Raw genomic sequence first — 14,149 nt, forward strand, 5'->3', positions numbered from 1 at the left:
CAGTATAGCTACTTAACTATAGGAAGGGCTCTGTGGAGGGCTTTTTAACAAGATCTCTGCTCATGAAAATAATCTTCAAGTGTAGATGTCAATGCAGATGGCAACTGCTCGACTGCTGGCTGATCTAGTGTTTTCTGTTCATAAGCTAAATGCTGGCGGAGAAAGAGGGGGGTTTGTTACGCCGCAAAATGTAATAACTTTCTACGCAAAATGTAATAAATGTTTAAAGGGAAATGAAATAACTTTTTAACGCAAAATGTAATAAGATATTTAACGCGAAATGTAATAACGCAAAAATGTAATAAAATTATCTATTAATTAATAGTTAAAAGCTCTACTAATATTAGGGAAATTATGAAATGTTAACACGTAGAGACATACGGAAGGATCGTTTAGTGAAAGAAGGGCAGTGCGGCTTGAAAGTGCATTGTTCTTGCCTTGGCTTTAACGGATTTTTGTTGGTATGGTGTGACATTATTCCCGATTTAGTTTGAGAAGTGACAAAGTCCAGGGTGCATATAAATTTGGGACAGGCCTATTGTAGTCTCACGGACGGAATTTTGAAAAATATGGGAAAGCAATGAAAAAAAGGATAAAAAATTTTACCGCTGAGTTTTAATGATTTGGCTGTCATATTGCGCGTTGTGTCTAGAAATTGCCTAATTCAATGATAGCGACCTCGACCTGCAGTTGCCATTTGCTCTCTCTGTGTTCAGGTTGCTGAGAGAACCATTGCCAAGTGTTTGTAGAGACCTAGACCAACTGTCGATTCGAGATGGGCTACTACAACTGTTGGTCACTACATGCTAGCGTCTATTTTCTTAGTTACAGCTTTTAGTTATAGTTTATTGGTTTATAGTCATTATTTGATGTTATTACATTTTGCGTTAAAAGCTACTACATTTCGCGTTAATATTACATTTTGCGTTAGTTATTACATTTTGCGGCGTAACAGGGTTGGGGGCACAAATTCGACTGCGTATTTAAATTTATCTTCTTTATTATAGAAATTGCATATTTACATTTAAAACTGGAACATTGCAAAAGTGAAAGAACTTAATCCTAACCTGTACTTTAAAAATGCTGTATGTACAGTGTCTTTGGTATTAAAATAGAAACAAGAACAAACACCAAATAGATTTATCATATCGGTCAACTTTTTTTTATATGAAACAGAACTTCAACTAACAGAACGCAAATAGAACTTGTTTCTAATTTTTTTGAAATTGCATCATTTGCAAATGGAACTGTAAATACAAAGAATCAAAAAAATACTATCAATGCATTTGAGTTGGTCTCTAAACTATCATATTTCTCAGACAATTCCACACCTAAGTTTAACTTCACGCTTCACTCTCGTGTCGCATCGTCCATCTTTTAAACTACATGTCTTGACTTGCCGTTCAGTACCCTCGCGTGTCTGTAAAGCTATCGTATTGAATGTATCGGCGCAGCTCCCCGAAGGTTTCCTCTTCCGTAACGCCACTATACCAGTTATAGGCGTTCCCTGGGAGCGAGCCGGAGGCACATGGTACCTCGGCAGCAGAATCTGTCCAGGCATCAAAAGCAGGATCAGGGATGGATGGCGTCGCTGTAGGCCAGCAGCAGTTCTGTCTGCGGAACTCTGCATTGCGTTCGCAGTTAATGGACATCGGAGACCATCGCAGCATCTGATTGGCTGACCCTGTCTTGATTGGCGTTGACCAATAAGCGTTGGGGTTGGTGACCTCATACGTTTGCTGTGCGTCATTGGACCATACTTGATTGACAGGAGTCCATTGGGGGTGAAGCCCTGCTTCATGGCTACCCCACACGCTGGATATCTGTGTGTGGGTGCTCGCATTGACAGCCGGGAAGAGATGTTGCTGTTGTGACGTCATTTCGTGATGGGAAGGATAAGGCGATACTGGAATGTATCTGAAACAAAAATATGCAATATTTAGACACATTGAAATTTACCGGAAGCCATTAATCTAGCTCCTAGACTAAAATTACCCAAAAGACCCTGGGGACTAGGTGGGTGTTACTACTCGAGAATCAACGCCTTTTGGAGAGCGGAGACAGCAAGCTATGAGGGTTCTTCGTGCATTTCATAAATGGTAAGAAAAACTCGAGAAAATTTTGGGTCTTTCGAATAGATTTGGTAGCTTTGAATACCGCAATGTTTAAATGCACCAGATAATCTGCTAAAAAAAGAACTACTGAGAATAATGGACACGGGGAAACGAGGGGAAATAGGGTAAATAAATATCAGTCCACATTTCCTTTTCCATCATTTCAAAATCATGTCTATCGAATGACATGAGACATTTGTATGTTTTTACCTGACTTCACTTGAAGTTGGCAGCTGTTGGGTTGCCTGTGGTGTCTCTAAGCGAGGTCGCTTGGCGGGATGTTCTTTAGGCGTGGACCTAGTAAAGTAATGAAAATTAGCGCTGCCTCCATGACCAAAAAGGGAAAACTATGGGAAAAAATGTGATGTTCTAGACCCGACATTGCATTTTATTAGCGATCTTGATACATTTGAATCAAAGAGAAATTCAATCCAATTTTAACATTTCAGCTTTTCAAAATGATGAAACACTCGAATAAAATAAGAGAAACAATAATTAAAAAGAAAAATGTGATTGCAATATAACCATTTACAAAATAGGAAAAAACTAGTAGATTAGCAGCAAAACAAACATAAAAACAACAAGAAAATGGCAAGCGTTTCCCTTGCATTATCCATGCGTCTACAAAAATATTTCTAACTGACCCCCCCCCCCCTCTTAAACACCACGCCTGTATAAATATGGGCACTTTTAAACACCATTTGAAACAAATAGGGGATATGGCTGGCATCCCAGAAAACAAAAACCGCTTAATGAGATTCTTCCCATAATAATGTTTAGTAATCATACAATTGCTAGCTGACCTGTTTGATCTGAACGCCTTTGCATACGGGTTGTTTGCGATTTTCAACTTCCTGATTTCGGGATTCTGGTAACACGTGACTGTCATGAACTCAGTCTCCGGGAAGTCAAAAAACCACCTTTCACATCGAGGCGCAAGACTGGTAATCACTAGTTGGAGGCGGTACTTTCGCTGCGATTCAAGTCCAACCTAGAAGCAATGTCGGGGTCAGTTGACAGGTTGATGAATTTTATTAGTGTTTTTGTTGGACTGTGTGTGGTTATTCAGAGAGAAACAAATTATCTTTATGATAATAACTTAGGCCCTTCAAATGTAGCGTGAAAATCAGAAACATTTTCACCAAAACCTTTTGCGTAAAGCGGTATTGCCACCGGGTTTCGGTCAATTACGCAACAATCCCCGTTATTTTCTAACGGAAAACGCGAAAAATATTTCAGAATGGTGCCCATTAGCCATTCCTTTAAGGGTGTGACTGACAATTTATAGTGGATTTTAATAGATTATTTTGTCTCTTGTCGGTTGAGGCTTTAGTCGGCCTTCCGGAAGTAAACTAGTGACAATTCCGCTTTAGAAAAAAAGCATGGGCAGACTTACCACTTTTTGCCTGTGAACGTTTCCGATCTTGAGCTTGTCGAAACGTGCGCCATCGTCCAGCCAATCCGCTCCCAGGGAGCCCCCCATGGGGTGACAATACCGTGATGGCTCCATGCAGCATACGGTTCCTATTGGCAACCATTTGCTTGTGCGCATGTTAAAACTGTAGCGCTTGTAATCGCTGCTGACCAAACGTAGCTCACAACTGTACCTTGTCTTAGGATCCAGGCCTTCTAGTCTAAACGAAGGGACTGGGAAGAGCCGCCTAAAATACAGAAGTCATACGTATTACTGTCTTATACTGTATTATACTCTCTTAAATTTGAGGTCTTGTTGAATTAATGCAATTGTATATGCACACTTTTTTAGGCTGAATAGAAAATATGTAGAAAAAGTTATTTGAACATCATTTAATGATTTTGAGAGCCAATTTACGCCAAGGGACGGATCAAAGTTGTTTTCATGTTTTGGTCCAAAGGCGGATCGTAAAAAGTTTCGAGTTTATAAGGTAAGGATAAAACTCATCTATGGAAAACATTAGAGCATAATTTATGCTCGGTTGGAATAAGATTTCAGATAACATATGAAAATTGTTTTCTAAATTTGCGAAAATGTCTAGCAAGAATATCAAGTAGTTTCTTATTTGTTTGTATGCATGGGATCCCGTAGAAGCAAAATGATAGGGGAAAACCAAACCATTAAGAACTGTAAGAACAACGACAAGCAATACACAATAAATGTGAAAACCGCACTTTTTAAGTCAAGTTTCTAATATACCACAATACCTCAGTTTTAACGTACTTTGTATTAAAAAAAGTATTCCGTTTTCAAATTTAGAAGATGCCAGAAATTAACATAAGTGCGAACAAATAGTTTTTAAATTTGCCAAAATACGCGCGAATATTTTGTCGTTTTGTCAGTATTTTAACAAACATGTTGTGCAGTGATTGACCTTTTACATGGGATCATGTATCCGGTATTAAGTAAAGAGGTATTGTAATAAAAGAAAATAAATGACGGATAACGCAAAATTGTTGAAAATAGCAAACAAAACTACACTTCTTACCCGACTTAATTTTTTTGCAAAATTGTTGCTTTTGACGGAATTTTAAAAAAAAAGGAGTGATAATAGGGGTATGAAGCATGCCTTCCACAATGACAAATAAAACAACGGTTTAAAAGCCAGCTTACCTTCCCGCCCTTGTCAGTAGCATCTCGTTTTGGTGTTCGTGGAACGCCTTCCATAGAAAGCCCTCCTTTAGATGCGCGCGCACACTTCCAGGCTGGCCTCTTGCAATTTCTAGTTCAGTGTCAGCCATCATTGCCCTTTTTTTATCGTCTGTGTGAGAAAACACTCCACTGTTAAGGTTGGTACAGCGACCCTCTCGCTCTTTGATACTATCCGTGCAGCTAAGAACACTCTCTTTCTTGCCAACTTCCTTCGTGATATTCTTGCTGATTTTTTGTCTCATTTCGATGTCGATGTTGACTGAATGGATGATAATGTCCCATGACATCAAACTAGTTCTATATATATACGTATGCTTATTAATTCCGGCTCGGTTGTTTATTAGTTTTTATTTATTGTCTTGCTCTCTTTTGTTGACGTGTTTGCTGGAATTAAGCCAGAGACCTGGTTTCCATGACTAATCGACCGTGTGTTGTGTAGGAGGGCCAGTCTTTTGTGTGCGTTTTTCCTATTGTTCTGTTAATTTCAATGTGGGTTTATTGGGCCTATTGTCTAGAAAAACTGTGAAATTTGACAGTTTTTCTCGCGTCGTTTTATTGTTATTCGAACAAACAGAAATAAGCACTATAAACTAATAAACAAACATACAAACTAAACCATGCGCGCATTTATGGATCGAAAAGTTTCTAAAATTTAGACACGTTACGACCATACTTTCAATAAAAAAAACTTGTTCGTTTGTATTCATATCCCGCGGACAGTAAACAATCCGGTTCGAGCAAATAAAGATCTGAAATAAAAATACACCTTGCGTTTCAACCTAAATTCAGCCACGTAAAACCCCTGCGCTAAAATAAACTTTGTTGTTTGTATTCATCCTGCTGACAGTTTTCAACCGGGCTCAGGCAAAAGATATATTTGATATTTGAAATTAAAAATTCACAGTGTGTTTCAACCTTTTTATATTCTTTAAGTATTACCTTTGGCTTGGAGGGGAAGATGAAAAGTGTTCTTACGTGTTTTTACATTTTTTTTTCGGGAGGAGAAACACATAATTTTGAGAAATTGTTTTATGCTTTCACTGGGCTGATTGTTACTTGCAGTTAAGTCATATTCAGTTACACTAAGTGTGTCAATTCAAGATAAAGCTATTTTTACTTGTAAATATACTTTAAGATGAATTTATCATTTCACCGGGGTGGTTTTAAAAGCGCAAATGTCTAAATATATCTGTATTAATTACTAAATGCATATCTCTACTCGGAAGAATGGGAAGTATAACGCGTCTCATATGAAGTACGGAAAGCATCAAAAGTATAGATATTCAAATACTTAGAGAGCATGCGCACTTTATTTTCCCGGGCGTGATTTTACTGTGTTCTACCAAGAGACCATGGTATCTTGGTTCTACGGATTGTTCGTTCTTGTGAGATGCGTTTTTTGCCCGTGCGGTTGACCGTATCTAAAAACGTTTATTCTATCGTGTAATTTCTTGAGATGAAACCATTCACATACCCAAAAAAAGAATCCACACCGACCCCCAAAAATATATTTATTCTCTATTCGACTCTTTTTAAAGAGCCTAAAATCTATCATTTTTACGTGACGCGGGCTGCCTGGCTTGATGGTTTTTCTTTGCAGGGGAGGCCACTAAGTTCAGTTCACGTCGTCACTTTTCATATTTGTTGTTCGTTTCTTATGTTTTTATTATAAATCTTTTCATAGATCCGCTTAAATATTTCAATGACACGGCAAGCTAAAACTTATCTGATAAATGAAGGTTTTGGTGCTTTCGTCTCTTCGCTCGGAGACTGGAAATTGTTCAACTGCTCGCCGAATAAGGTAGACACAAGAATGAAGCTTTCTGACAAGACCGCGTTCATTACTTTAAAGACATTAACGAGACTTGATGTCTTATCAGAGCACGGGAATACCTATAATCTGGATTGCCATGTTTTCGTGAAAGGCTCGCTAGAATAAGTGTGTCACCAAATTCTTCTATCTTTTATCTTCCAATATTAACAAACCAAGGGCTGAAAGATTTCGATAACTTCGCGAAACTTATCGCATGGACAGTAAAAGCACCTGCTTTCGTACATTAAGCAGTGATTTGATGTTGGATTATGCTTTTAGGGAGTATAAATTCCAAGCTTCAAGTTTTAACTCTAGAAATCAAATAAGTTTTTTAGGTTCGTTCACAAAAGTCATTCATTCAGTCGGATCAGTGTTGTCATAAGTAAAGGAGCGAATTTTGTCAACGAAATCTTACTTTATTTTATTATTCAATCGACCTTTTCCTCAACCTGTCACAACAAAAAGAAACATCTATTTCTGACAAGACCGCGTTCGTTTTACTCTAAAGACATTTACGAGACTTAATGTCTTATTAGAGCACGGGAATACCTATAATCTGGATTGCTATGTTTTCATGAAAGGCTCGCTAGAATAAGTGTGTTGCCAAATTCTTCTATCTTTTATCTACGAATATTAACAAACCAAAGGCAGAGTAAGTACTGGTTTAAGCAGCTAGCACAAAGGATTTGAAATGCAATTTCCTGTTTGTTGATGTTGTTGTTTGTTTGTTTTGCTAGAAGGATTTCATTGTTGGAGATATGTAGTTGGATATATTTAGACATTTGTCTGTAAAAGTCCCAGACATATCATACTATTTGATCTTTTGAAACTTGTAAACCATGCTGGGGACCATTTCTGCCATTTATAACAACAGTCTTTTAATCTGAGACCAAATTTGCAAGGCAATGTCAGTAGAAAAGTCAATCATTATATATAAATGTGACATTTTGTTCATATCTACTATTATCTCCACTCATTCTCTGTATATACAATAACATATAATTGTGGTGCGGGAAAATATTAATCTCCTAGGAGGTGTATATTGCATTTTATCCCAAGTTTCTCAACCAATCAAATCGCTTGTTCTTGGGAGGTTCCCAAGTTTTACATACTAATTGTTTATATAGGATCATAAAGGTCTTCTTGAGATCAAGTAAAACAAACAATGTTGTCTTGTCTCACTCTCAGGGATGGTTTGACGAAGTGCGACGTTGAGTGTGTATTGGCTGGAGTGCATCAGTTTGGTAGCTGCAATGATCTTGACGTCTTCATCAAGTCCAATCAAATCCATTGTGTTGTTGGTATCCATGCTTGGAGGGCAGGCTATTTACTTTGGGGTAAATATATAACACAAAAGCTTAGGACATTTTGTGCCTATGGTCTATTTTACAAAAATATATGACAGAATTCCTTATCTGAACCTATGATATTAATCCATGATGTGTTAAAGTAGTTCAAGTTGAATATTGCTATAGTCAAAGTCCTTACTAATATAAAATATATAAAGCACCTATTTCTTTTTTTTAATGTTATCATATAGATTGTTTACATTTCATGTTATCTAGATTGTTTTCATTTTGTGTCATCTTAACTGTATACATTTGGGTTTTATTATTTATTGTTTATTTCTTGTATAATCGTATTTACATTTTGTGTTATCTTATATAGATTGTTTCCTTTTTGTGTCATCTCATATATTGTAAACATTTTGTGTTTCTTATAAATTGTTTATATTTTGTGTAACCTAAAAAAATGTTTACATCTTGTGTATCTTTTAGATTGCTCTGTGCCATACTGCCTTGTGCTTGGTGGAACAGATGTCAATGAACACTACAAAGACAGTAGTCACATGGTTGTCATGACAACAGCAATCAAACAGGCAAGGTTTGTATTACATTATAATTAGTTTTTAAAGTCCCTGAATTCACCTTGAGTATAAACCAACAACATGATTGCCTACAACAATTTTTTTTCAACAAGTCACTTAAATTTTCTGGATTTTTTCCTCTAAATTTCACAAAATGGCTTGTCAAAAAAATAAGAAAATTTTGTGATTTACCTTTTTAAAAGGAGAAGCAGAAATGTAGCAGAATTCTTAACATTGGCACAATACTTTTGATTAATTGCTCTTTTGAATGTAGTTTATGTTTACTAAAGTGCTGAATTGTTTAATTCGAAACAAATATTTATCACTTTTAGGAACCTTTCCCCTTTAAGTTAGAATAATTCTGTATGTCCTGTGTAACTCCTGAGAAAGTACTGTAATCATGTTATTATAATAATGAGTATTACCACCTTTTAAAGACCTCCTTCATTAATATAAATATCATACTTATCATTTGTAAATGTCTTGCTCATATATACCCACATTAAAAATGTTAATATCCCATGTTAACTCTATCTTTGACAATTCATCAGATGTGTTGTTGCATTCAGTAAACCCATGTTTAGAAGGGCTGTTGAATTATGGGTATGTGTATCATTTGTTTATTTTGTCTTATTCATTTGTAACAAAATTTATCCATGGTAAATACATTTGTTAACACTTTCCTCTAGCATTATACTCTATACTTATCCAAGATGTCGAAAAGGTGTTAGAAAATATGTGCAATACTAGCACTTTAGATGCACAGAGATACAGTAGAACCATCAGTCCAATTTCAGCAAAACTAATCATAAACCAGTCTCAATGGCCTCGGCTTAACAACATGTGTGACAATAAACCATGTCAATTCCTAAATTGCTGATAATAAAATGTTCTCAGACCATTTCGTTTTCAATCTGGTACTGCTCTCTTTCTTGTGATTTAAAAAACGAAATTTGGAATTTTTAATCAACTTATTTTAATTGCAGCCTGAGTGTGAAGAAAAGACTCTGATACAGCCACAGGGTACAGTAATTACGGAGCAATTATCACTTCAAGCCTGGATAAACATAGATATTATATTTGTCAGACATTGTGTGCAAAGCACTTTGTGTGTTTAGTCATCCACAGGACATGATAATAGAAATGACTTCCGTAACAACCCCTAAAGGTTGAACGAGATCTTCTAAACATTTATCATTTACATTACTTGTGTTGAATCATCGAAGAAAATCAATCACAGCTTGAAATTTCCATTTCCATTTCCATCTCAAAACCTGGATAATTCTACCTGAAACAATTATTTGTTTCCCCTACATCATGTATTAAGCACATTTTTTTTTATAAACAGTGTGAAGTCGTTTGTGGAATTTGTGTTTTATTAGTTTTTAGATATTTAAGTGAACAATAACTACAAGCTAGCAGCTCTTCTAGAAGTAGTCTCCGGCATTATGTTTGTTCGCACAACACTAAAATGAATTTTTGTTTTGTTAAAAGCTGTTTCAGTGAGCCCATCGAGTGCATCATTTCAAGCAAGATTTAAAAACTTTTGTAAGTATACCATGAATGATCGAAGACAGTAGAGAGTATGGCCACACTGAGAACGGGAAGGGAGAGTGTGGAGGTTGTGCGGCCATACTCTTTACTTGATTTTTACTTCTGTGGTTCGGTCTCGATTTCCTCTGAATCCTGCCCAGACTCTTGCTATGTAGGCTAGGGTCAGAGGGGTAAGTCTGTTTTAGCATTCATTTTATTGTGCCTGAAAAAGTTTTCATGCCTTGATTTTGTAGGCGATGAATCAAATTGCAACTGCCAGGTGCAGGTTAAAGTATGAATCAATTTTTGGTATTTTATCAGTCAATTTAACAGTTATAGTGATATTTCTAATTTTTGGTAGGTAATCTTTCTTCTTGCTGGTGGAATGAGACCGGTAAAGGATGTTACATTCTTAATGAGAGCTATTTCAGGTAATAAGAGAGTGATAACTTATCCTATACAAAAAAAGCTGTTGAGAGAGTAGAAAATCTAGCAAGCATGTTTCTATGAAGGAATGTGTAAGGGGTTTTTCGGGTCTATACGGTGGCTTTGTCTATGGAAAAGAGTGTGTAGTTTAGTTTATTGGCTTTGTCACACAAAAATACTACGGTTTACAATAGGAAATAAACAAAATAAAGAAAATAAGAAACAATGTGATAGGAGAAGAAAACAGGGCGTAAGCCCCAATTGAAATTCTTTCCCAACAAATTACAAACAATAAAAATTCTAAAACGAAAATAAAAATCGAATTACATAAAGGGGAGGGGAAGGTGGTACAAAAGAGAATATTAGCTTCAAAAATAACATATTAAAAATAAAACAGGTTTGGACTAAAAATATTAAAAACAAAACAGGTTTAGACTAAAAGTCCTGGTCTGATTAGAAATTATCAACTTCTTAAAAATGATCACAGAAAACAAACACCCAAGAACTACTTTATGTTGCATCATCGTTTTTTGCTGCAGTTTCTTTTTGTTATGACTATTTCAGCCCTGCGTAAAGTTATTATATAGTCTGTATAGCAAATGTTTTACAAGCTGTTGGTACAGTAGTTCTACCACATTTTGTATCATAGATTGGCATGAGAGAGACCCAAGAATCCACTTGTTTATTATTGGGCCCGAGGTAAGATTATGTGTGCTCGAAAACTATGTAGTATGTTGAGCTGTGCCACAAAAGATTCAATGCAAGTGAGATGACCCCTATTAAAAACAAACATGATAATATTTTTTTACTTTTCAGTTAGATGAACGGTATGCATCACAGGTCAAGCTGGAAGCCGAAAAGTAAGCAGTGTTATAATTAGGATATTCTAAGGGAGTGTTCATTAAATGCCATAAAGGAAGGATAGTAAAAGGGGTACTCCACATATTTGTAACCACCCAAAGGGAGGGGGGGGGGGCTCTGAAAACATATGGTCCTTCTAAGGAGGGCATAATTTTTTTATGGGCCCGACTTGCAGTTGTTTAAGGGGGTAACAGATATTTTTTGGGACCCTAAAATTTTAAGGTGTCCTTGGTCAGAATCTTCCCTCCCAACAGGTGTTAGCTAGGATTTTCTGAGAGGGTGCAAAAACATGGATATTATACAAAATTGTTTGTGATCTGGCTATTTGTCATATCACAAAACATTGCTTTTTGTTGTTAAGGAGTATGCATGTGTTGCATCTAACCCTAATTACATGCTGTTACATTCATATGATCATTTTGATCACTGTGCTACAGATGTCACGGTGTGGTATTAGTTCCTGGACTACCAACACCAGAAATGCATGCGTGTATGCGTGATTCATTTGCTCTCCTGAACACATCTCTCAGTGAGGGAATGGCTACCTCGTTACTTGAGGTAAATAACACTACAGTACATCTTCACCTCTTATAGAGCCAGTTGCTGAAAACTGGTGTTACTTCAAATCTACTCTGGGTACATTGTTTTGAAGCCTGTAGTGCACCAAGGGTTTCCTTGGAGGGGGAGGGTGTGAAGCCTTATACTATACATGAACAACCTTTTTAGCAATCAAGTGTGTAGGTAGTGTGAGGTGGGGAGAGCAAAGCTAGCTCAAAAGTTGTATTTTCAATAAGCTGTATCTAACGGGAATTATGCAATTTAATTGTTTCATGTTCTCCTCTATTATAGTAGTGAGTGCAGAGTTCTCCCTGCTTGTGTGACAAGATGAGTTCAACACCCGTTGACCTGTTAATTTTATATGTGTATTTCGATAGAAAAGGTTTCTAGATGGATCTAGTGACCTATTACCAGAGTTAAGGATGCTGATTTGAATCAATTTTAGTCAGTGAATTACTGCCCTGGACCCCACCCTTTGTGTTTTTCTTCTCACGCAAAGTCATACTCATTTAATCAAGTGACAACCTTCTCTTGTCCAGGCTATGGCACTTGGTGTACCTGTCCTGGCTAGAGACATTGAAGCGAACTCAGCAATCATACACCACAGGAAAACTGGATTACTTTTCTCGATACCAGACGAGTTTGTTTCTTTAGCAAGAGAGTTGATGGTGTCCCCTTCACTGCGAAAGGAGCTGGTTACCCATGCCAGGAAATATGTAGAGATGACACACTCATTCAACAAGGAGAAGAGGACTTATTTCTCAATAATACAACAGATGGTTTCTTTGTGATTTACCCTTTTACCACCGACAGAATTAAGGTCACATAGCTTATACAGCATAGACTTGGCCGGGTTCTCTAGAGGCATTTTGTGGTCAATAACATGGCTGGAGGGGGTCGGGGGTGGAGTTTACCCTTTTTTATCCATAGAAAGTCTACTTATTTTTCTGTAATGAAAATGAAATGAATTATGTAATGAAATGCCAATTTTGTACAAAGAAAAGACAGAATAAGTAATAAAACAATATTTAATATCGTGCTATTTCTAATCAGTATTTGAAAAACTGTTATTCTCCTGTACATTCAAATCGATTTCTAATTTTGAATAGAAACTGTTACGTATTGTTACAACAGCATTGTGCAATCAAGAAGTCACTTTTAGGGTTGGTTTTAGCTTTTTTTCTAGAACATTTAAATTTTTTATGGAATGTGAATGAATTGAGTTTCAGAAAAAATTAAGATAATTTATACAAATTTTGTACAAAGAAAAGACAGAATGAGTAATAAAACAATATTTAGTTTCTTGCTATTTCTAATCAGTATCTGGAAAAATGCTATTCTCCTATACATTTGAATCGATTTCTAATTTTGAACGGAGACTGTAACTTTTTCTCACAACAAATAGTGTTGTACAACAAAGGATTGCCTTTTAGAATTTCAAATTTGCAAGTGATATTATTATCTGTCCTGGCAGGGGATGCAGACAGGAAGGGTATATCCTTGGGTTGTATCCTATATTTTTAGCTTGTATCCTGTGTATTTGATGGATTATTAAAGTCTACTACGCAGGTATCTCAATTGAAAAGAGAAGAATAAAGTTTAAACGCAGTGCTAAGCCCTCATTCCCTCAAACCCAGCCAGCACATTTCAAAATAAAGAATAGGATAAATAATGCCCCACTGAAAGTCACACTGAAAGGCACACAATGAATTAAAATCTCGAAATAACCATCTACGCATTGGCTTTCCCAAATCAGCCAATGGAAATGGATACTTTTTCACAATTGGTACTTTGCTGGGATGGCAAAATGGCAGGTGACAGAGGCTGTTCAAATAACATTTCTCTGTCTTGGCTCAGAGTAGCTTCACGGCCCCTTTTCCTCAAAGTTATACATTACATTCCCCTTTAGCCCCATCCCTCTGTAATAAATGTCTCTCTCTTGGCCCCCTTTTCCTCAAACCAAGAAAGCACATCCCCTTTAGTCCCATCTCCTAAACATGTATTGGTCTAGGCTCAGTGTTGTGCTTCATTTTTCACATATGTCTAGTCACATTGTAGCAGGCCTTTGTCTCTGGACAGTGTCAGTACTTTCTTGTGTAAGTGCAAGTCACCCTCATCGATCTCTAGAGCTTGGAAGTAATGTTCCAATGCTGGGGTCTCGTCACCTCGAGCTTCGTATTGCCTGTAAAACAAATCATATTAGGGTGAACGAAAAACAGTACAAACATATGCTTTGATACAGTCTATGGTTGCACCTATCTTTCCACACAACTGAACTACCACACAGTAATACATGCACCTTTCCACACAAGTGAACTACAGTAGTCTAATTATATATGTCTAAGCTTGTG

The 14,149-nt window shown here is 36.7% G+C and overlaps 3 protein-coding genes across 4 annotated transcripts in view; 1 reads left to right on the forward strand and 2 right to left on the reverse strand.

Moving 5' to 3' along the window:
• Positions 1-986: 986 nt before the first annotated feature.
• LOC116617420 (T-box transcription factor TBX19-like) lies at positions 987-5,029 on the reverse strand. The gene is made up of 5 exons (XM_032380148.2): positions 4,702-5,029; positions 3,511-3,775; positions 2,918-3,105; positions 2,325-2,411; positions 987-1,917 (listed from the first exon to the last, which is right to left on the reverse strand). Exons 1-5 carry the CDS (start codon positions 5,025-5,027, stop codon positions 1,404-1,406), a joined length of 1,380 nt encoding a protein of 459 aa, XP_032236039.2. The 5' UTR covers positions 5,028-5,029; the 3' UTR covers positions 987-1,403.
• A 1,308-nt stretch (positions 5,030-6,337) lies between these two features.
• Positions 6,338-13,103, forward strand: LOC5510894 (glycosyltransferase 1 domain-containing protein 1). Of its 2 annotated transcripts, XM_032380157.2 has the most exons (12): positions 6,338-6,541; positions 7,742-7,890; positions 8,332-8,437; positions 8,972-9,023; positions 9,407-9,443; positions 9,915-9,968; positions 10,208-10,245; positions 10,315-10,384; positions 11,029-11,078; positions 11,196-11,239; positions 11,678-11,798; positions 12,338-13,103. In XM_032380157.2, the coding sequence occupies exons 1-12, from the start codon at positions 6,474-6,476 to the stop codon at positions 12,587-12,589; spliced, it is 1,041 nt and encodes a 346-aa protein (XP_032236048.1). In that variant the 5' UTR covers positions 6,338-6,473; the 3' UTR covers positions 12,590-13,103. The 2 variants fall into 2 exon arrangements, with proteins under 2 accessions (XP_032236048.1, XP_032236050.1); XM_032380159.2 differs by lacking the exon at positions 8,972-9,023 and having other exon boundaries at positions 8,332-8,432.
• The window catches only part of LOC5510898 (DNA excision repair protein ERCC-6-like), a 28,865-nt gene continuing 27,524 nt past the window's right edge, over positions 12,809-14,149 (reverse strand). The window contains exon 22 of the mRNA XM_048725924.1: positions 12,809-13,980. Within this exon, the coding sequence (XP_048581881.1) occupies positions 13,842-13,980 (139 nt within the window). The 3' untranslated portion in view covers positions 12,809-13,841. The remainder of the gene's footprint in view (positions 13,981-14,149) is intronic.

The sequence above is a fragment of the Nematostella vectensis genome, chromosome 4 (genome assembly GCF_932526225.1).
Source record: "Nematostella vectensis chromosome 4, jaNemVect1.1, whole genome shotgun sequence".
In the NCBI taxonomy this organism is placed as follows: Eukaryota; Metazoa; Cnidaria; class Anthozoa; order Actiniaria; family Edwardsiidae; genus Nematostella; species Nematostella vectensis.